This window comes from Mobula hypostoma, chromosome 8, assembly GCF_963921235.1.
Source record: "Mobula hypostoma chromosome 8, sMobHyp1.1, whole genome shotgun sequence".
In the NCBI taxonomy this organism is placed as follows: domain Eukaryota; kingdom Metazoa; phylum Chordata; class Chondrichthyes; order Myliobatiformes; family Myliobatidae; genus Mobula; species Mobula hypostoma.
In genome coordinates this window covers 32,322,015-32,343,664 of record NC_086104.1, presented here as the reverse complement: position 1 = coordinate 32,343,664, position 21,650 = coordinate 32,322,015, and the positions used below count along the sequence as shown (strand labels likewise).

The window sequence follows — 21,650 nt, the reverse complement described above, 5'->3', positions numbered from 1 at the left end:
GACACCAAGACTGGGTGTGTAGTGGACAGTGAGGAAGGCTATCACGGCTTCAGTAGGATCTGCACAAGCTGGAAAAATGGGCTGAAAAATGGCAGATAGAATTTATTGCAGACAAGTGCGAGTTGTTTCACTTTTGAAGGAACAAAGGGGTCTGGGAACACAGGTCCATAATTCACTGATGTTGATGTCACAGGTTAATAAGGTCGTAAAGAAAGCTTTTGATACATTGACCTTCATAAAGCAAAGTATTGAGTACAGAAGATGGGATGCTACGTTGAAGTTGCATTAGACATTGGTGAGGCCTAATTTGGAGAACTGTGTGCAACTTTAGTCACCTACTTACAGGAAAAATGTAAATAAGATTGAAAGAGTATAGAGAAAATCTACAAGGAAGTTACTGGGTCTGGAGGACATGAAAAGTGACTAGGTTAGGATTGCATTTTTTTTAGAACATAGAAGATTGAGGAGAGATTTGATAGAAATATACAAAATTATGAGGGGTATAGATAGGATAAATGCAAGCAGGTTTTTTCCACTGAGATTGGGTGGAACTACTACTAGAGGTCATGGGTTAAGGGTGAAAGGTAAAAGTTTAAGGTGAACATGAGGGGGAAACCTTCACTTAGAGGGTCATGAGAGCGTGCAACAAGCTGCCAGTGCAAGTGGTGAATGCGAATTCGATTTCAACATTTAAGAGAAGTTTGGATAGATAATGGATGGTAGGGGTATGGACGGCTATGGTCCCGGTACAGGTCGATGGGAGTAGGGAGTTCAAATGGCTGAGCACAGACTAGATGAGCTGAAGTCTGTGCTGTATTTTTCTATGACTCTACAGCACAAGCTTTTCATGTTGAGTACTTGTCAAGGAATTCAATATTCTCACAGAACCAGCCACATGCCAGTACTGAGTGCTAGCATGCCCTTTGTTTATAAGATTGCTTAAGTTTATTTTAGCCATTAATAGTCGAGTTTATTGCCACATGCTCAATTACGTGCACGCAGATACAGAGAAAAGCTCACTTGCAGCAGCACCTCAGAGACACGGTGTCAGATACAAAACTGTCACAAGAGAAACAAAGTCACAAATGAGTCATACGAAGTTATACAAGAAAAAAGACAATTTAAACAAAATGTCCATTCCAGTGCAAAAAGATCAAAAGTAGTCATAGTGTTGCTTTAGTTGAAGGAATGTAGCTGTTCTTGAACCTGGTGGAGCGGGACTTCAGGCTCTGTGTCCCCTGCTTGATGGTAGCTGTAGAAAATGGCATGACCTGGACGGTGAAGATCTTTGATAAGTGTTGCTCTCTTGCAGTAGGGCCTCTTGTAACCAATGGTCGGGAGGGAGATGACCATGATATCTTGGGTACTCTGAGCATTGTTTTGTTAAAGTCTGGTCTGTGAGTCCCCACACTCCAGCCAAATACTAATTTGCTTTTTCTCTTGAGAAAACTATCAACTACCTATGATGTGTTCAACTGTGATATGCTGCTTGCATGGAGGAGGGGGGAAAGGGGGCTTTGGGGTTCTAATGTTTTTCTGTCATTCATTCTTTTGGGATTCTTCTGTTTTTCGTGGATGTCTGAGAAGAGTAAGAATTTCAGGTTGTATACTGTTTACATTCTTTGATAATAAATCAAACCATTTTAACTATGATATAACACAGAAAAAAATCAGCCACTCCTTTCAAACAATGAATTCTCTTCTCACTGACACCTTATTGCTAGACCTACATTTCATAGCTTTAACTTGACAGATGCTATCAAAGGTAGCAGTTGCTGCCAACCTTGATCACCTTATTTTCAGATCCGTCAATCAGCATCAGCATTTGTCATCGATATAGTTACTTTTTTCTGTGTACTCATTTAGGTTCACCCATGTTTTCTTATTAATCTTCCATTATCTTTGTTGTTTTTTTACTAAATCTTGAGCTCAGCTCTCCCTTGATAACGATTTGATTATGGAGTGTTCCTCTCCAATACTGCCTGCAGTAAAGATAGAATTTCTTCTTTGTTTCTTCATAATCTGTTTGTTGGAGTACAACGCTCAATCACATTACTGGTGTGTTTTCTTCCAGTCTCTTTCTTACAAGTCAATTGATGACAGGTTTCCACTAAGCTAGGTAGTACTCAATTTCATTCTTCAAAAGGATGGTAAAACCCTCACAAAGTTATCCATTATTTTGTCCAACAGAATGTTTCTGAGTACTGTTGGGTGAGACTAGATGTCATGGGTTCAGGGTGAAAGGCGAAAGGTTTAAGGGGAATACGAGGGGGAACTTCGTCACTGAGTAGGTGGTGAGAGTGCGAAATGAGCTGCTAACATAAGTGGCGGAAGCAGGTTCAATTTCAACATTTAAGAGAAATTTTGATAGGTACAGTTCATGGATGGGAGGGGTATGGAAGGCTGTGGTACAGATGCAAGGGACTAAGCAGATTAATGGTTCGGCACCGACTTGATGGGCCAAAGGGCCTGCTTCTGTACTGTGGTGCTCTGTGACTCCATGTTAATCTTCCAGACCCCACCTATCCATTCTCACGGACACCCAAGATGCATAAACCGTAGCAAATCCTCCCTGCTTTCATCTGAGCTAGATTTCTTGTTTTGTACGTGGTGTATTCCTAGAAAAACACATCTTTACACCTTGCCTAAATGTCTTTACACCAGCGGCTGTCCCTCAGTTATCACCATTGACAGTCACAAATCATCAACCTCAGGAGACCATCATGCAGTGGTAAGCTTCTCCAATTCTCTGGAAGTAACTGGGTTTCCTAACCCTCACACTCCAGAACCATCTTGGCCTGGTCACCAGCCCTCATCAGCACAGACCCTGATCATTAGGGCAGACAGCCCTACTGCAGCAGGCGCAGACGAATGTTATGAGTGATGGATGAGATGAATGTTGTATAGTAAAGGAAATTGATGGCAGGGTTTGTAGTGACACTTCTACACAGGCTTGCATTTTGATCACCATTCAGGAGGAGATGGGAAGAGTCAATGAAATGTGAAGGTGGGCAGTAGAATTGAGTTCTTCAGCAGGAGATAGTCTGACCCTAGTCTAGAGATTTGTCAAGGAGAAGATGTCAATTTTCAAGATCAGCTCATAGAACATGAAATAGCAAGACATTGTGCAGTTCAAACATACTCTGTATTCAGTATCATAAATGTGTTCATCTCTAACTCAAGCTCATTTTCCCATTTGATCCATACAACTCATGACTGCAAAGCAGTCTGAAAAATCTCATTTTTTAACGTACTTAGACCATCAGAATTCTATGTTTTATTGAGGTTACTTCTCAACCTTCTACAAACCAGTTCTCCTTGATCTCTCGTGATACAACCCCCTAATCCCAGAAGTGAACGATGAGGAAATTGCAGAACCTGGTTCAAACTGAGGCTGAGTAAAGGGTAAGTGGATCTGAGAGCAAGAATGTTCTACGCCAATCCTCTCAATATCTAATTAGACAAAACTGAAAATTACAAAGGATCTCTGTCACACAAGTAAAACCTTCCTGAGAATGGAAAGGTAAAGCTGAGTGTCTTCAGTATGGAACCTGATTCCATGTTTAGAAAAGAACGTTGCTATGGCAATGCCCAGGTGAAGAGTGGGAGGTGGTCACCTGAATTGTTAAGGAAACGTGAGGTTTATAAAGGGCGGGTAAAATGGGGAGGGGGCAGAAACAAAGCATGGGTGCATCAGCAGGAGAGGACCACAGGGGTGGAAGTCACCTGAGAGTTGAAAAGTCAAAGTTCATGCTATTGGGTTGCAGATACGTGAGATACTGCTCTTCTGGTTTGTGGTTGGCTCGGCTCAGAAGTGGAGAAGGCCAGGACGGAAATGTCAGAGTGGGAATGGCGGGGGGATGGGGGGGGTAGGAACATAGAAACGGCTTCCAATCACTCGACTTTGGCTCGAGCTATTTCTGTGCTGAGAGATGGCTGAATACCCGAAAGCAGCAATGCGACCTGGAGCACTGGGGATGACAGATTCATATCTGGAAGGTGACAACGTGCCCGAGGAACGCGGGAGATGTGTATGGAACTGATCATTTGTAGAAGCTACAATAAAGGGTGTTTTTTTTTAAGAATGAGTTATAACAACAGTTGTCAAGGGAGGTTGAAGTAATACAGAAGCAAATGTCTTCTTTCCGTCTTTGTGTTTAAACAACTCTATGCCTAATTCTAAACTGAGGACTTCGATATGGTTGCAAGGCATGACTCCATTATTTCTTGTTCGCCAAACCCCGTTTCTTCGTATGTGCAAATCATCTGATTTATAACACGCATATTTAATAATATTAAGATGCATTTTATACATGACACGTCGAATGCACAATATGTTGCACTCCTCCCCCCCCCCACCCTTTTTAATGTCCACAGTCAGTGAAAACATTATGAACTGACAAACGGCCGCCCGCGACCAAACCCCATCCGTGGGCTTCTTACCCGCTGCAGCAGTTTCCACCGGTCTCTGGCCAGGCCAGTGTCCGGGATCAGCTGGCACGCCCTGCCCTTCCCATGGCAGCCCCTGTCAGCAGCGGATTCGGAGCCGGGCGCCGTGTTCTCATCGCCGGGCTCGCATTCCATCGGCGCGGTCTCCAGCATCGGCGGCGACAGTCAACTGGTCACAAATAATTGGCAACAAGCTGCCACAAGTGTCTCTGTGTGAACTACGGGGATACTTTTTTGTTACCTAAGCAGCACATGTTTCACAGTGATCCGCGCTGGCGATTGTTTTCCGCTCACAATGTCCCGGTCTTTTCAAGGCACACAAATTAAAAAGGGACGAAGGGAAGGAGGGCAAAAAAAAAGTAACAGCCACACAGCCGGCTCGCGTGTATTTGTTTCACTTCCGGTTAGAAGGAACTGCAGACCAAAGCGATCAAGTTTGAGTTGGAATCGACGGGAGAGGCAGCAGCGATTGGGCGATGAGTGACGGGTGGGTGATGGATTTATTCTGTCTCGGAGTTGCCTGTACGCTGCTGCGTGCGCTCGAACAGTGTACTGGGATGTGAGGTGTTGTGATCAGTGTTTGCTTTTTGTTTAATTGCAACCAGAGGATATGTATAATTCTCACCTTTTTAAAAAAGATAGGGAAATTAAGAACGGGTCTTGCTCCTACAGCCGTGGACTGAGATTAAAATGCCTCGTGCGGTCATTTTGCTTCTAAAGATAAAACAGAGTTTCCAATCCAGCTGCTTTGCAGCAGCTTCATGTGGGTTGAAAAGATCCTCGTATGAAACTCGCAGCTGGGGAGTCAGGGAGTTTGCGAAAAGTTGTGAACATTTAGAAAAGGGAAATAGTAATAAATGTGAAGCGTTTAATTATCAGGTGAGTACCATCCTCCATGCATTAAACTGGCCATTTGTAAGATACTGAAATGGATTAATGGGGTATTTTGATACATTTAACGATACACTTATGTTTATTATAGAAAGTTAGTTTCAGCTTTCACACCTGAGCGCTTTATGTCTTACCAAAAACGTGAATTGTACTTATAGTTGATGTTTTCCAGTTGCATATCACTAGTTGGACGTTTGCGGTCAGTTTGAGTGAACTCGCCGCCGACCCACGGCTCGGTCACGTGACTGCGCGTCACCTAAAGGTCAGATGCCAATCACCTGACCGTCAACTTCACTGTGCACTTGCTACTGAGATCAGCTCTGACTGCTAAATGGTGGAGAAAGAAATGCGACATTCTTTTCACCGGCTGCTCAGCTTTCTGAGTGGCGTTAAAATAACTTCCTTTCATTTGCAGAGAGTACCAACCCTACCAAGAAAGATGATTATTTTCTCCTGTTGTTTGCCATGTGCCTGTTGTAGCATGATTTATTGCCCATGCCTTGCTGCCCTTGACAGGTGTGACGACTTACTGTCTTGAACATCCGCAGTCCTTTGGTGGAAGTGGTGGAATAGTATTTGTTGGATTGGTAGCTCCACAGTTTACACCCAGTAGTCACAAAGATTTTACTGAAAGGTCAAGATGGAGTGACAGAGAGGAACCTGCAGGTGGTGGTGTTCACATCCACTTGAAGTTGTGAGTGCTGTCTGCTTAGACTGGGTGACTAATTACAGTGCATCTTGTGGATCAAGTGGATTTTACTGTCAAGTAAGGTGACATAGAGTTACACTAAAACAGCAGCACTAAGCAATAGCCAGCACAGAATGTGGACTGTGCATACATTATACAAGACAGTGAAGAGAGGCAAAAATTGTTTTTGCATAATCAGACACAAGTCCACAGTGGTTCAAGAGGTGACTGATTGTTGGGGATGGGCTAGGGATGTGCTGATGGTTGTAAGAATGTAGCTGTGGTGGTGTTCTCTACCTCGTGCCCGACAGTAGCAGTGAGAAGACTGCATTGCCGAGCAGGTGGGGATCCTTGATGACAGATGCTGTCTTCTTGACACAGCATCCCCTGTAGACTTTGTCAGTGATGGGGGGAGAGGGCTGTGCCAGTGATATGGACCAGGGTGTATCCACAACTCTCTGCAGACTTTGTCTTCCTGTACTTTCGACTGGCCACGCCAGGCAGTGATGCAACCAGTCAGGATATTTTCAGCAGTGGGATAGAGTATTTGGCGTCTGCTGAGCCTCAGTAACCATCAGAGAATACATAACACCATAAGATACAGGAGCAGAATTGGCCCATCGAGTCTGCTCCGCCATTCAATCATGGCTCGTCCTTTTATTCTCCCCCTCCTCAACCCCATTCCCTGGCCTTCTCCCCGTATCCCTTGATGTCGTGTCTAGGTCTTTCCACTTGCAAGCATCAACTTCCTCATTGGCTGAGGAATTTTCTGTGGGTTAACCATTCTACAATCATCAGTGAACGTTCCCACTTCCCACTTCCCACTTCCGGAAGGCAAGTCTCTGATGCAGCAGCTGAAGGTGGTAGAGACCTGGACTGCCCTCTGTAAGCTTCTGACTGACGTCCTGAGACTGAGATGACTGAATTTAAGTAACCAGAACCACCTTCCTTTGCGCAAGGCATGATTCCAACCATTTACACCGAGGCTGCTGAATCCAAGCTCAGTCAAATGTTGAGGTTATTCATTCTCACTTCTCTCTGGAATTCAGCTCTTTGGTCCAAGATATTGTTGACATACTGGGTGGGTTAGTGGTGAATAAAAGTAGACAATCTGGGTGAAAATTAGCTAGATCAGATGTGTCCTACTTCTGAGCAGATTTCGTGATCAATCTTCCACATTGCAGCCATTTTTTAAAAAAGCTAGGTTAGAAACATGGCTAATTTTCATGTACTGATCTTCAGTATTACTGAAAAGAACAGCTGCAGTGTTGTTTAGTCCTGTAATAACTGATGTATCCAGTGCTATCAGCCATTTTGTGATATTGAATGTGATGAGCAGAGTCAGCTGATTCGAGTTTCTCTGGGGATGGGGATGTTAAGAGGAAGTAGTAAGGATAATCCTGGTTTCTGGAAATGGACCTGACTTTGCCTGAGGCCTAATCATCTCATAGTGCAACAGATTTTGGTGGACTGATGTATTGATTTTGTTTCTCATTTTAAGCTTCCAAATCTGACATTAATTTTGTATTTAAAATTTTTAATGCAACAGACTTGACCACAGGAAAGAATGAATCACTGTCTCCTCAATTAATGCAGTTCTACAGGTTTAGATGATGTAACATGTAATTTCTGTCATTAAAGGGACCAATAATACTTATAACCATCTGTTAAAATGATCAAATTTTGAATTATCTACAGTCTGTTAATTTTGTACAGCTTTAAAAGAAATTTCATAGGATAAATTAGGTACAGATTCTCATCATAGAATCATGGAGAAGTACAACATAGCAACAGGCCCTTCAGCCCATCTAGTCTATGTCAAAACCATTTAAAGTGCCTACTCCCATTGATAGCTGTCCATATCCCTATGATCCATGTACCTATTCAAACTTCTCCTAAACACTGAAATTGAGCTCACATAGACTAATTGTGCTGGCAGTTCATTCCACACTCTCAAGGCCCTCTGAGTGAACAAGTTTCCCTCATGTTCCTCTTAAACTTCTCACCTTTCACCCTTAACCAACGAACTCTGGTTATAGTCCCACCCAACCTTAGTGGAAAAAAAACCTTGCATTTACCCTATCTATGCCCCTCATAATTTTGTATATTTCTATCTAATCTCCTCCCAATCCTCTATGTTCTAAAAAAACTTGCAGTCCTAAGCTATTCAACCTTTCCTATAACTCAGGTCCTCCAGATCTGGCAAAATCCTTGTAAATTTTTTCTGTATTCTTTGAACCTTATTTACATGTTTCCTGTAGGTAGGTGACCAAAATAATTACTTTTGTGATAGTGTTTTGTTTTGTCAATTAATTTTTGGAAAAATAATTCTGATGTATAAAAGTGAATTTATATTACTTTTGAAATGGGATGCATATTCCACATCCTACCTTCATGTTACAGGCAGAAAGTTTTCTTTAAAAATTATGGCTGATGAGATAATGCAGTTATTACCTCATTAAGATCCGAGGAAAGGCAGTAACAAAACAGTAACATCTTTGTACATGCTAAATAACCCATGTGGATTTCTTTCAGTGAAGTTTGTGTTTTTTTTCTTAAGGAACTTCTACAAGCAGAACTAAAATATTACAAGTCAAAGTCACACAAGTATCATAAATCGGAAGATAGGATTAAAAGGAGGTTAGAATCAATTTGTGACAAGTATGCCTCCAATAATAATAAACATGTGGTAAGTGTAATTCTGCTAATTGTCTCTTGAAATAATACATGTATTGTTGATTTTTTTTTCTGAAAGCAACATATTATTGAAGCTTGGCACATTGGTCAGGTGCCCACTCCATTTATGAGACTTGGATTGTCACCCATTTCTTATTAAATAGTCAATTGGACATTACTGACACTCCCTCTCATTAAACCCCCTCCCCCTCCCGCCACCAGCCATCAACCGTGCTCCACGCTTAATGTCCTGAGCGAAATTCACTTGGTTGGTTAGTATTAGCAACAACAGAAGCACAAAACATATAGCCCATTTTTCCTATTGAGTCCATCCCAGCTCTATATACGAACAATACTAAGAGTCTCACTTTCCTGCCTTCTCCCTGAACCTCTACATCTTTGGATGCTAGTTGTGCCTTCATTATTTCCACTGAATCTCACTGCACTACAACACCTGGCAGGTATCTCATGCAAAATGTAACCCTTCTACTTGAAAAAGAAAGGAGAGAGCGAGAAATTTGGAAACAGTAGAGCTGTTCATTTGACATACGCGGCTCCCCCACATTATAGCCATTTGGGTAATGGAAATTTTCCATTGTGGAATTCACAAATTATTATCCGAAAATTCCAGATTCACAACAAAAATTGTTCTAACTGAATTTATGAGAAGTAAACAGAAGATGTAAGAGAAACAAGTCTTGTGTGGCAGTAAGATCAGTATATAAATGATGTCACCGCATCCAGCTGTTCACAGGGTATACTCATTATCTGGATATAGGGTTCAAGTGTAATTGAACCTTTGCTCTTACAGTACTGAGTGGCATTGTGGGACACAAGCAGGATGCAAGGGGATGTGGGCAAGGACGTAGCAAAGGCAAAATAGAACGATGCAGTATTTTTAAAACAGCAAGAGATTAAGAGTTGTAGGTGTTCAGAAGAACTGAGCTGTCCTTGCTCCTTAATTACTGAAAGGTAGCATGCAGATATGGCAAGCATTTATGGTTTTTATTGCAAGAGAAATTGTGTACAAAAGCAGATTCATCTTGTTTCTATTATATAGGGCCATACCTGATCATATTACAATGATATTAAGCCCAATTCCATTCTGTCTTGCATCTATTCATCTCTACATCTTTCCTGAAGTGTGACATCAGAACCAGACATTCTGTAAATGTATCTGAACCAGTGTTTCATAAAAGTACATCGTGACTTCTTTGCTTTGAAAATCTGTGCCTCTGTAGCTAAGGCCATGGATCCTGTCTGCATCATTAACCACTTAGCCACCCTGGCCTGCTATTTTTTTTTAAGGGTTATATAAGTAATAAGTCTTGAGGAATATTTTTCCCCATCAGTAAAACAAATCAGAAAATTTGCATCCTTTTCTATTCTTTCATTTAAAAAAATCTCTTCTGCATCTTGCAATTTCAGAAACCCTTTCCTAGCCCCAACCATTCTGAGTAATTCCCTAATTGTCAGAATTGGATACCAGTAAACCTCTCCGAATGTTTTACAATGGTTCCACATTGGCACATTTTTTTTACTTCTTCCTAACACACCAATTCTATTCACCTAAGAATGGGAAAAGGAGTCGCATCTCTTATTCTGGTTTTGAAAACTGTGGACACCTTTTGCAATCCCCACAGAGGTTTGACTCCACTTATTAGAAGTTGTATTCAGCAATATTTTTTATTAATCAGTTATCTGAAAAGCTAATATTGGTAGAAGAATATTGATTTATTTTCCATTGTTTATAAAATCCTTGTTGGAAATAGAACATTCACCATTGCCTCTTGTATTTTTGTTTTGGGGGGAAAAAATTGCAAGTTTTAAAGAGATAAGTTCAAGCCAAATCCTTGCTGACAAAAATATTCCACTGCCTTGAGCTTAATTTGTTTTTTGTTGTCTTCTTAAGAATTCTGTGTTTATGTAGACAGGACCAATACTTTAGCGGATTGTATGAATGATAATAAATGTGACTTGTGCTGATATTATTAATGTTCTTTCCATAGATGCGTGTGGATGACACTGAGTACTTTGAAGATGATGGCTGCATTTATAGAAAATTTCAGAACGGTACAATCTTTCATTATAATAAATCACCAAAGAAATCACATAACATTGGAACCCAGTTGAAGTCACAAACTAACTCTATAATGGGAGAATGGCTGTTTTGCCTCAAGGATATTGAATCATAGATCTTCTATAAAATTGATCACTGAGAATTTTCCTAATGAGACTCTAAAAGGCTTAAAATTAAATGGCTCTGTAGCAATCCCAACCTTGTAAACTTGTGTGGAGATGTCTTTTTTTATTGTATCGTCGAGAAATTAGAAATAAACATAAAAATGCTGCACATTCTCAGCAGTCAGGAGTACCTGTGGGAAGCCATACCAAGTATAGTGTTTTGTGTTTGAGCCTGAACTGGGAAATGAGTTTGTGCAACCCATCCCTTCCCCATGCCTGAAAACCAAGGGAATCGCTGAAGCTAAGCTTATTATGGTGCTTTGTGTCATATTGCTAGTAGTAGGGCTATGTAATAAAGACTGAGTAACCTAAAATTGGAGAAACACACATAAAAGTTGCTGGTGAACGCAGCAGGCCAGGCAGCATCTCTAGGAAGAGGTGCAGTCGACGTTACAGGCCGAGACCCTTCGTCAGGACTAAATGAAGGAAGGGTGAGTAAGGGATTTGAAAGTTGGAGGGGGAGGGGGAGATCCAAAATGATAGGAGAAGACAGGAGGGGGAGGGATGGAGCCAAGAGCTGGACAGGTGATAGGCAAAAGGGATACGAGAGGATCATGGGACAGGAGGTCTGGGAAGAAAGACAAGGAGGGGGGAGGGTGACCCAGAGGATGGGCAAGGGGTATATTCAGAGGGACAGAGGGAGAAAAAGGAGAGTGAGAGAAAGAATGTGTGTATAAAAATAAGTAACAGATGGGGTACGAGGGGGAGGTGGGGCATTAGCGGAAGTTAGAGAAGTCGATGTTCATGCCATCAGGTTGGAGGCTACCCAGATGGAATATAAGGTGTTGTTCCTCCAACCTGAGTGTGGCTTCATCTTTACAGTAGAGGAGGCCATGGATAGACATGTCAGAATGGGAATGGGATGTGGAATTAAAATGTGTGGCCACTGGGAGATCCTGCTTTCTCTGGCGGACAGAGCGTAGGTGTTCAGCAAAGCGGTCTCCCAGTCTGCTTACTTATTTACTTACTTTTATACACACATTCTTTCTCTCACTCTCCTTTTTCTCCCTCTGTCCCTCTGAATATACCTCTTGCCCATCCTCTGGGTCACCCCCCCCCCTTGTCTTTCTTCCCGGACCTCCTGTCCCATGATCCTCTCATATCCCCTTTTGCCTATCACCTGTCCAGCTCTTGGCTCTATCCCTCCCCCTCCTGTCTTCTGCTATCATCTTGGATCTTCCCTTCCCCCTCCCACTTTCAAATCTCTTACTATCTCTTCCTTCAGTTAGTCCTGACGAAGGGTCTCAGCCTGAAACGTCGACTGCACCTCTTCCTAGAGACGCTGCCTGGCCTGCTGCGTTCACCAGCAACTTTGATGTGTGTTGCTTGAATTTCCAGCATCTGCAGAATTCCTGTTGTTTGCGTTTTAAAATTGGAGAACGTGATTTTGAGTAAGTACAGAATATGTCAGTTTAATGTTCTGGCCAGTGGTGGAGTGACATCAGCATTAGACTGCAAGGCTTGCACGCTTTCCATTTGTGCTGGGTTTAGTGCTGAGCTGGCAACCCGGCTTTTTTAAAACAAAACAACAAACAAAATGCTAAAGAAACGGCAAGGTTCCCAGCCGATGCGCCAGGAGGTACAGAGAGGAATAACAACAACAAGTTCAATGTACCAAGGTGGAGGATAAGCTGATGTTCCCCAAGCTTATGTTGGGCCTCATTAACAGTGAAGGTGATCACAGTAAAGTCAGAGTGAGACGATGAATTAAAGTGGCAGGCAGCTGGAAGCTTTGGTCGCTACTGTGAGCTGAACCTTGGTGCTCCACAGAGTACCACACAATCAGTGTTTGGTTTCTCCAGTGTAGACGAAACCACATTGTAACAACATTGTACCTCCCTCTGCAACTGGATTCTCAACTTCCTAACCAGATTGGCGATAACATATCCTCCTCGCTGACAATTAACACCCTCAGGGGTGTGTGCTTAGCCCACTGCTCTACTCTCTATATACACATGACTGTGTGGCTAGGCATAGCTCAAATGCCAACTATAAATTTGTTGATGATACAACCATTGTTGGTAGGAACTCGGGTGGTGATGAGAAGGCGTACAGGAGTGAGATATGCCAACTAGTGGAGTGGTGCCACAGCAACAACCTGGCATTCAACGTCAGTAAGATGAAAGAGCTGATTGTGGACTTCAGGAAGGGTAAGACAAAGGAACACATACCATTCCTCATAGAGGGATCAGAAGTGGAGAGAGTGAGCAGTTTCAAGTTCCTGGGTGTTAAGATCTCTGAGGATCTAACTTGGTCCCAACTTATCAATGCAGTTATAAAGAAGGCAAGACAGCAGTTATACTTTATTAGGAGTTTGAAGAGATTTGGCATGTCAACAAATACACTCAAAAACTTCTATATATGTACCATGGAGAGCATTCTGACAGGCTGCATCACTGTCTGGTATGGAGAGGCTACTGCACAGGACTGAAAGAAGCTGCAGAGGGTTGTAAATCTAGTCAGCTCCATCTTGGTTACTAGCCTACAAAGTACCCAGGACATCTTTAGGGAGCGATGTCTCAGAAAGGCAGCATCCATTATTAAAGACCTCCAGCACCCAGGGTATGCCCTTTTCTCACTGTTACCATCAGGGAAGAGATACAGAAGCCTGAAGGCACACACTCAGCAATTCAGGAACAGCTTCTTCCCCTCTGCCATCTGATTCCTAAATGGACATTGAATCTTTTGACACTACCTCACTTCTTTTTTAAATACAGTATTTCTGTTTTTGCACATTATTTTAAATCTATTCAATATATGTAATTGATTTACTTGTTTATTATTATTTTTCTCTCTGCTAGATTATGTATTGCATTGAACTGCTGCTGCTAAGTTAACAAATTTCATGTCACATGCCGGTGATAATAAACCTGATTCTGATTCTGAAATAAAGCACACTGGATTGGAGAAAAGTGCAAGTGAATTGAGGGCTTGGGTCCCTAGATAGTGTGGGAAGCCTTTCTGAGTGAAACAGTAACTTGTTGTTCATTTAGATGATCTGTTAATGTTGGTCAAATTTGTGTAAATGAAAGGTCTTGACCAGAAGCATTTGCTTCCATGGATGCTGCCTGGCTGACTGAGTTTTCCAACAACGTGTTTCCAGCAGCATCTGCAGTTTCTCACAAATCTGTAAGAGTTGATTTTCCCCTCTAAAGATCTAGATAAATGTGACAGTAAATTTAGAGTAATTTTCATATAGCTAATGTTTTTAAACGTATTTAATTTTTCCTTGGCTCGTTACAGTGTTGTCTTATGTTGAGCTGTGTTTCTGGAATTGGCGTGATTCCATCAATTCATGGCGAAGCTCTTTTCAATTGGCATTTGGAAACAGATATTGAAGGAAACTTTTACCAGGCAATGAATGCCATTGTCACACAACTTTCAGTGAACTGGATTCAATCCTGCCCTCTGGTACTGTTTTTGTAGAGTTTGCACATGAGACTGAATAAACTGAATGGCTTTCTTCTTTGTCGTTTGGAAATAAGTGAAGAGTGCCAGTTAATTCCATGTTGGGACATGACTGCGGTGATTTCCATGTTAAATCAGCCCTCCGGAAATGCAGTCGACCTCCTTCAGCTAGAAATCCTGCTTGTAATTTTCATTCACCAAAAATGTAATTTCCATTTCAGGAATGATGTGTGGTACTGTTATCTTGAGGTGCATCTGCTGTTGTGCACAGTCTGAATAAGCTTTTTCCTTATTCAGTAGGAGTTGGAAACTCTAGTTCAGTAGAGTACTACCTTCTCGCCTTTGAACTCTTCCCCGCACTTCCCCACCGCACACTGTCCTCTCCATTCTCCCCACCGCGCGCCGTCCTCTCCATTCTCCCCACCGGACTTGATCGCAGATGCGATGGTGCTCTCCTTCCCACGCTCTGCAAATGGGGCAGTGTGAAGGGAAGTGTTGGGATAACCCTGTCAGTCTGAACACCACTTCAGCAGGCCATTAAGCAGTGCGATATTCGAACTTCGTCCTGTGTCAGAAGAGTCATACTTTAATTATTGTGCGGAATGCTGTCTTTAACCTCCCCACCATCACTACTGAATTCCTAGGCTCATGTGTCTCACTGGCAGGCTGTCAGATTCCACTGGTAATGTAAAAGCAACATTTTGATCTCAGGCAAATAACAAGTCAATACTGACCATTTCTGTGTCATCTGCATTACTCCATATACCCTCCCCTCTCCCCAAGGTTCTACTATTTACAATGGTCATTTAACTTACCAATCTGCTCATCTATGGAAGCCCCCAGGGCAAAGCAATGCAGTCAAAGGGGAGAAGTGCGAACTCCACACAGACGGCACCAGGTATTGGGTTATTGGAGCTGAGCAACACATACAAAATACTGGAGGATCTTAGTCGGTCTTATGGTGAGAAAGGAACAGTCAATGTTTTGGGCTGAGGCCCTTCATCAGGACTGGAAAAGAAGGGGGCAGAAGCCAGAATAAAGCAGTAGTTGGACGAGGGAGAGTCGAAGCTGAATTCAGAAACAAACCAAGTGAGGGGAAAGGTAGGTAGGAGGGTGGGGAAGGGGGGAGAAGAAAGCGAATGATATAAAAAGCTGGAGAGTGATAGGTGGAAGAGGTAAAGGGCTGAAGAAGGAATCTGATAGGAAAGGACCGTGGGTCATGGATTAAAGGGAAGGAGCAGGGTAACCAGGGAGGGGTGATGGGCAGATCATAAGCATGGAGGAGGGGAAGAGAAGGGTGAGAGGGTCACCGGAAAGGGGGAAAACGAATGCTATTTAGGGAGTGGTTACTGGAAGCTAGGGAAATTAATGTTCATATCATCAGGTTGGAGACTACCAAGTCTGATTATGAGGTCAAATTGTCTTGACTTGATTTAACTTGCTCCTCCAACTTGGTGTCTCGCCTGATCGTGGCAGTAGACAGACAGATCAGTGCCAGGAATTGTAATGGAATTGATATCAGTGGCTAGTGGGAGATCGTGGTTGTTCTAGTGGTCGAAGTGAAGGTACTCAACGAAGCAGCCCCTCGGTCTGCGCCGAGTCTCGCCATGTAGAGGAGGTCGCGTGGGGAGCACCAGGTGCATAAATGACCCAAACAGATTTGCAGGTGAAGCACCCCCTCTCTTGGAAGGACTGCTTGTGGTGCTAAATGATGGTGAGGGAGAAGGTCAGCAGTGGCACTTAACATGGTTAATTGCCAGGAGGGGCATTGTTAGAGAGGCACGAGTGGATAAGGGAGTTGCTGAGTGAGTGATCACTGTGAAAAGCAGAGAGGGGAGGGGAGGGAAAAATGTGCCTCAAATGATGGCTTTTTCTTTTAAGAAAAAATGTGACTTCTCTGATGTCCTAGAATGGAAAGCTCACCCTCAGAGCAGATATGATGGAGGAACTAAGAGAAGGGGATAGCATTCTTACAAGTGACAGGGTGGGAAAAGGTAAAGACCAGGCTGTGAGAGTTGCTGTGTTTATAGAAGATGTCAATAAATAAGCTGTCTCCGGAGACGGGGACAGAAATCAAGAAAGGGGAGAGAGGTGTCAGATAAGGATCAAGGAAATTTGAGGACGGGGTGGAGTTGGGGGCAAAATTGATTAAATTGACAAGCTTAGCATGGGTGCAGAAAATGGCACCAATGTAGTGTTAGTATAGCAGAGATAGTCTGGGAACATTACCAGTGGGGTTCTGGTTCAGGGATAGGTAAGAGAAGGTGTCCAAGAGCTGTTGTCTGGCCTCAGCAAGGTCCCAATGAAGATTAGAGGCTCGCTTCATCGAGCATCTTCACTCCATCCAGCACAACAGCCATGATCTCCCAGTGGCCTTGCATTTTAATTCCACACTGACGTATCTGATCAGGGCCTCCCCCACACCAAAGCCAGGCTGTGTTGGTGGTCTCCAATTTGGCAGCATGAATATCAATCTTATTAACTTCTGGTAACAACTCGCTATGTTTCTTCCACACCCCATCCCCCTTGTTTTTTCACTTCAGTTGCTCTCTTACTCCTTTTCTGCCCATCATTTCCCAAATCAGTCTCGGCAAATCAAAAGGAGCTTCACCTTCTTCCTTTTATTCCATTGTCCTCTCCTATCAGATTCCTTAATCCTCAGCTCTTTGTCTCTTCCTCCAAACACCTCCTGGCTGCCCAGATCATGCCCTTTTATGCTGCTTCCCCCCATCTTCCCCCTCAGCTGGTCTCACTTATCACCTGCCAGCCTTTACTACTCCCTCTCCCCCACCTCTGGATTCTGCCCTTTCCTTACCAGTCCTGATGAAGGGTCTCGGCCTGAAACATCGACTGCTTATTCTCCTCCATTGATGTTGCCTGACCTACTGTATCCCTCCAGCATTTTGTGTGTGTTGCTCAAGACTTCCATCAGCTGCAGAATCTCTTGTGTACGTGTGTCCCTGGAGATGCAGTTTTACTGCTTGTGTTGCTTTGAGTTGTTTATTAGTCGTCTCATGAAAGGAATAGATAGAGTGGACGGCCAGCGCCTCTTCCCCAGGGCACCACTGCTCAATACAAGAGGACATGGCTTTAAAGTAAGGTGTGGGAAGTTCAAGGGGGATATTAGAGGAAGGTTTTTTACTCAGAGAGTGGTTGGTGAGTGGAATGCACTGCCTGAGTCAGATACACTAGTGAAATTTAAGAGATTACTAGACAGGTATATGGAGGAATTTACGGTGGGGGGTTATATGGGAGGCAGGGTTTGAGGTTTGGCACAACATTGTGGGCCGGAGGGCCTGTACTGTGCTGTACTATTCTGTGTCTATGTCTATAAAGAATTTCATGCCATTTCTGTAACATCCAGATTTACTGCTCCAGATGCAAGTTGTAGTAAAAGGGAAATGTTTGTGCAAAGATAGTACCTTGAGTGCCAATGTAATGCAGTTTTGTGTAAGAGCTATATAATGATTCAGAACTGAACAATTTCCTATAGATGCTGCCTGGCCTGCTGCATTCCATCAGCATTTTGTGTGTGTTGCTTGAATGTCCAGCATCTGCAGATTTCAAGCAACACACATAAAAGTTGCTGGTGAACGCAGCAGGCCAGGCAGCATCTCTAGGAAGAGGTGCAGTCGACGTTTCAGGCCGAGACCCTTCGTCAGGACTAACTGAAGGAAGAGTGAGTAAGGGATTTGAAAGTTGGAGGGGGAGGGGGAGATCCAAAATGATAGGAGAAGACAGGAGGGGGAGGGATGGAGCCAAGAGCTGGACAGGTGATAGGCAAAAGGGATACGAGAGGCTCATGGGACAGGAGGTCTGGGAAGAAAGACAAGGGGGGGGGACCCAGAGGATGGGCAAGGGGTATATTCAGAGGGACAGAGGGAGAAAAAGGAGAGTGAGAGAAAGAATGTGTGTATAAAAATAAGTAACAGATGGGGTACGAGGGGGAGGTGGGGCATTAGCGGAAGTTAGAGAAGTCGATGTTCATGCCATCAGGTTGGAGGCTACCCAGACGGAATATAAGGTGTTGTTCCTCCAACCTGAGTGTGGCTTCATCTTTACAGTAGAGGAGGCCGTGGATAGACATGTCAGAATGGGAATGGGATGTGGAATTAAAATGTGTGGCCACTGGAAGATCCTGCTTTCTCTGGCGGACAGAGCGTTGATGTTCAGCAAAGCGGTCTCCCAGTCTGCGTCGGGTCTCGCCAATATATAAAAGGCCACATCGGGAGCACCGGACGCAGTATATTGCCCCAGCCGACTCACAGGTGAAATGTTGCCTCACCTGGAAGGACTGTTTGGGGCCCTGAATGGTGGTAAGGGAGGAAGTGTAAGGGCATGTGTAGCACTTGTTCTGCTTACACGGATAAGTGCCAGGAGGGAGATCAGTGGGGAGGGATGGGGGGGGACGAATGGGGGAGGGAGTTGCGTAGGGAGCGATCCCTGCGGAATGCAGAGGGGGGGAGGGAAAGATGTGCTTAGTGGTGGGATCCCGTTGGAGGTGGCGGAAGTTACGGAGAATAATATGTTGGACCCGGAGGCTGGTGGGGTGGTAGGTGAGGACCAGGGGAACCCTATTCCTAGTGGGGTGGCGGGAGGATGGAGTGAGAGCAGATGTGTGTGAAATGGGGGAGATGTGTTTAAGAGCAGAGTTGATAGTGGAGGAAGGGAAGCCCCTTTCTTTAAAAAAGGAGGACATCTCCCTCGTCCTAGAATGAAAAGCCTCATCCTGAGAGCAGATGCGGCGGAGACGGAGGAATTGCGAGAAGGGGATGGCGTTTTTGCAAGAGACAGGGTGAGAAGAGGAATAGTCCAGATAGCTGTGAGAGTCAGTAGGCTTGTAGTAGACATCAGTGGATAAGCTGTCTCCAGAGACAGAGACAGAAAGATCTAGAAAGGGGAGGGAGGTGTCGGAAATGGACCAGGTAAACTTGAGGGCAGGGTGAAAGTTGGAGGCAAAGTTAATACAGTCAACGAGTTCTGCATGCATGTAGGAAGCAGCGCCAATGCAGTCGTCAATGTAGCGAAGGAAAAGTGGGGGACAGATACCAGAATAGGCATTTGAATAGAAATCTGCAGATTTCCTTGTGTTTGCGAATTTACCTGATCTGTTTTGTATCCTGCACTATAAAACATTACTTGTGTCCACAGGTCCTCCTGAAGTTGTTCTCTGCCTGGATCAGCTACAGTTTGTTCAAACAAAAGATGCTCAATTTCAGCGCATCAGAGTCTCACCAAATCAGAAGTATTTGGCTTCAAGCATATGTACGATATCAGATGAACCCAGTTGTGTTGTGGTAAAGCTTGATTCAGAGCCGGTGGTGGCACACGTTTTGCCAAAAGCATTTAGTTTTGGTGAGTCCTCATCCAGCAGAGTGTTCCTTTATTACTGCGGAGTGCTGCTGCTTTTGCCTGCACTGCTCATTCTCGCTCTCACTCTCACTTTGCTGTCTCTGTATTTTGGACCATAATTTGCATGCCTGACCTACCAAATGGACCTGATCCAATGATGCCTGCAACCATCTCCAACCATAATTAGCAAGCCATCTGAACTCCTTATCTGATGCCCCAATGGCATTAAATTCTGCTGTATGTGCCTTGTGCAAGATGGACACGGGCTGTGGGGAGCCTGCACATTATCACTTCAATATAATTTTCCATCTGCACAGCAATTTGCACTCTGAGTCTTGGGATGGGGTCAGAACAGGCAATGTGAGGCTGAGACAGAAGATATCTGAATGAAGAAGGTTGCTGCAGATTGAGGTTATGCAACACTGTGATAGTCTCAAAGGAGAGGTGGGACCATAGATAAAGATCTGAGACTTGAGTAAGAGCTAGTGAGAAGCAGGGACTCAAAGCAGTTAATGTACTTTTGCAAGTCTTTGCTTTAAAATCAGCAAGCAACATTTTGTTCTATTACAGAATGGGCCACAGATAACTGCTTGTTCTACACCATTTTGGAGAAGCTTCAATCGCAACAAGTTTTCAGGCTTCTGCTGGGAGACCAGAGAGCAACATCTGAAATGGTTTACAAAGAGAATGATATCAGGTATTACAAAGCTGGAACAAGACATACAAAGCCTAGTCATATTGGTGTTTGAATGAGACTGCTCATTCAAAGGTGCTCAGTCATTTTCTTGTTATTCCAGTAATTGCAATGTACTTTCAAAGCAATGCCCCAGATTTGGATGTCTATTGACCTTTACATAGCAGAATTCTCTTCCTTCATTCCATCTCATCCTTCATTCTTAAATTAGTTTGTACGTAAATTCAAAACGAATTTGTTTCAGTACTGGGGGGCGGGGGGGATATTGTCCAGCAGTGGGAGTAGGAATGTTACAAGCTGCAGCATGTCAATATGTACTTTAAAGATTGGGCTACAACCCCTCCATTCTTCCAATGGTAGGACTTATTCTGTTTCTAAACTGATTTCAGTTAAATCACTGGCAAAATAGTGGTCTAAAGAAATCCTTCTTCTATTTTTAAGGTCTTTTGTGGAGCTAACCTGTAGCAAGGATGGAAAATTCATCACCATCAACAGCAACAGTAAGAATAGTTCGGAGGTCTGGTTAATTGATCGAATGCATCCACTGGAGTTGGCCAGGGTTGTGCAAGAGCGACTTCCTGATCTCATTTATCATGTGGAACACTGGAAAAACCAGTTATATATTCTGACCAATTTTGGTGCCTCAAAAGAGTATGGAGTAAGTTCAAATTAATATAAACATCTTGCCTACATATTGATGTGTAATATAATTAAAACATATTTGGAAGACAAGTTCATCCTCCAGGTGGGTTGAATAAACTGACCTAGAGATCTATTCATCAAGTGATACACTGTTGGAGAGTTGTCACTGTTATAATTTAAAGAGTCCTGGCGCCCCACTTCCACGCATTGTGATCCCACACAAATAACCTGTTTGTTGTTTGAGAGATGAATTGTGATAATTTTAGGTGAAAGCTTATGATCTTTAAATAATGTTTAGCAAGTAGGGTCTTGTTTAAATTTTGATCCAAAAACCAGATGCCAAGTAGAGTGGGAGTAGGCCAATTAGCCCCTCTGGACTGCTTTGCCATTGGATAAGATCATGGCTGATCACCTCAACACTATTCTCCTGCCCTTTCTTTGAATTACTCTAATATTCAGTAAAAGCTGATGTGAGTTTTTACTGCAGTCAGTGACTGGAATTCCATAGATCTCCAGTGTGTATAATTCCAAAGATTCACCAACTCATAAATAAATTTCTCAACATCTCATTACTAAATGGCCTAGACCTGTCAGCCAGTGGATATA

General features: G+C 43.4%; 2 protein-coding genes across 9 annotated transcripts in view; one reads left to right on the top strand and one right to left on the bottom strand.

Annotated features, from left to right (window-relative positions):
• Nucleotides 1-4,845, bottom strand: part of camkmt (calmodulin-lysine N-methyltransferase) — a 368,560-nt gene extending 363,715 nt beyond the window's left edge. The window contains exon 1 of the mRNA XM_063055669.1: nucleotides 4,444-4,845. Within this exon, the coding sequence (XP_062911739.1) occupies nucleotides 4,444-4,602 (159 nt within the window). The 5' untranslated portion in view covers nucleotides 4,603-4,845. The remainder of the gene's footprint in view (nucleotides 1-4,443) is intronic.
• A 148-nt stretch (nucleotides 4,846-4,993) lies between these two features.
• Nucleotides 4,994-21,650, top strand: part of prepl (prolyl endopeptidase like) — a 58,308-nt gene continuing 41,651 nt past the window's right edge. For 5 of the 8 annotated variants that reach the window (XR_010018892.1, XM_063055662.1, XM_063055664.1 and 2 more), the window contains exons 1-6: nucleotides 4,994-5,328; nucleotides 8,589-8,717; nucleotides 10,714-10,777; nucleotides 19,508-19,711; nucleotides 20,279-20,405; nucleotides 20,844-21,060. Coding sequence is in view for 7 of the 8 variants with exons in the window: in XM_063055662.1 (XP_062911732.1) it covers nucleotides 5,140-5,328; nucleotides 8,589-8,717; nucleotides 10,714-10,777; nucleotides 19,508-19,711; nucleotides 20,279-20,405; nucleotides 20,844-21,060 (930 nt within the window). In the remaining variant the exon portion in view is untranslated. Of the gene's footprint in view, nucleotides 5,329-8,588; nucleotides 8,718-10,713; nucleotides 10,778-12,266; nucleotides 12,340-12,973; nucleotides 13,099-15,139; nucleotides 15,255-19,507; nucleotides 19,712-20,278; nucleotides 20,406-20,843; nucleotides 21,061-21,650 lie in introns of those variants that run through there. The other 3 variants (XM_063055665.1, XM_063055667.1, XM_063055666.1) reach the window with 3 other exon arrangements.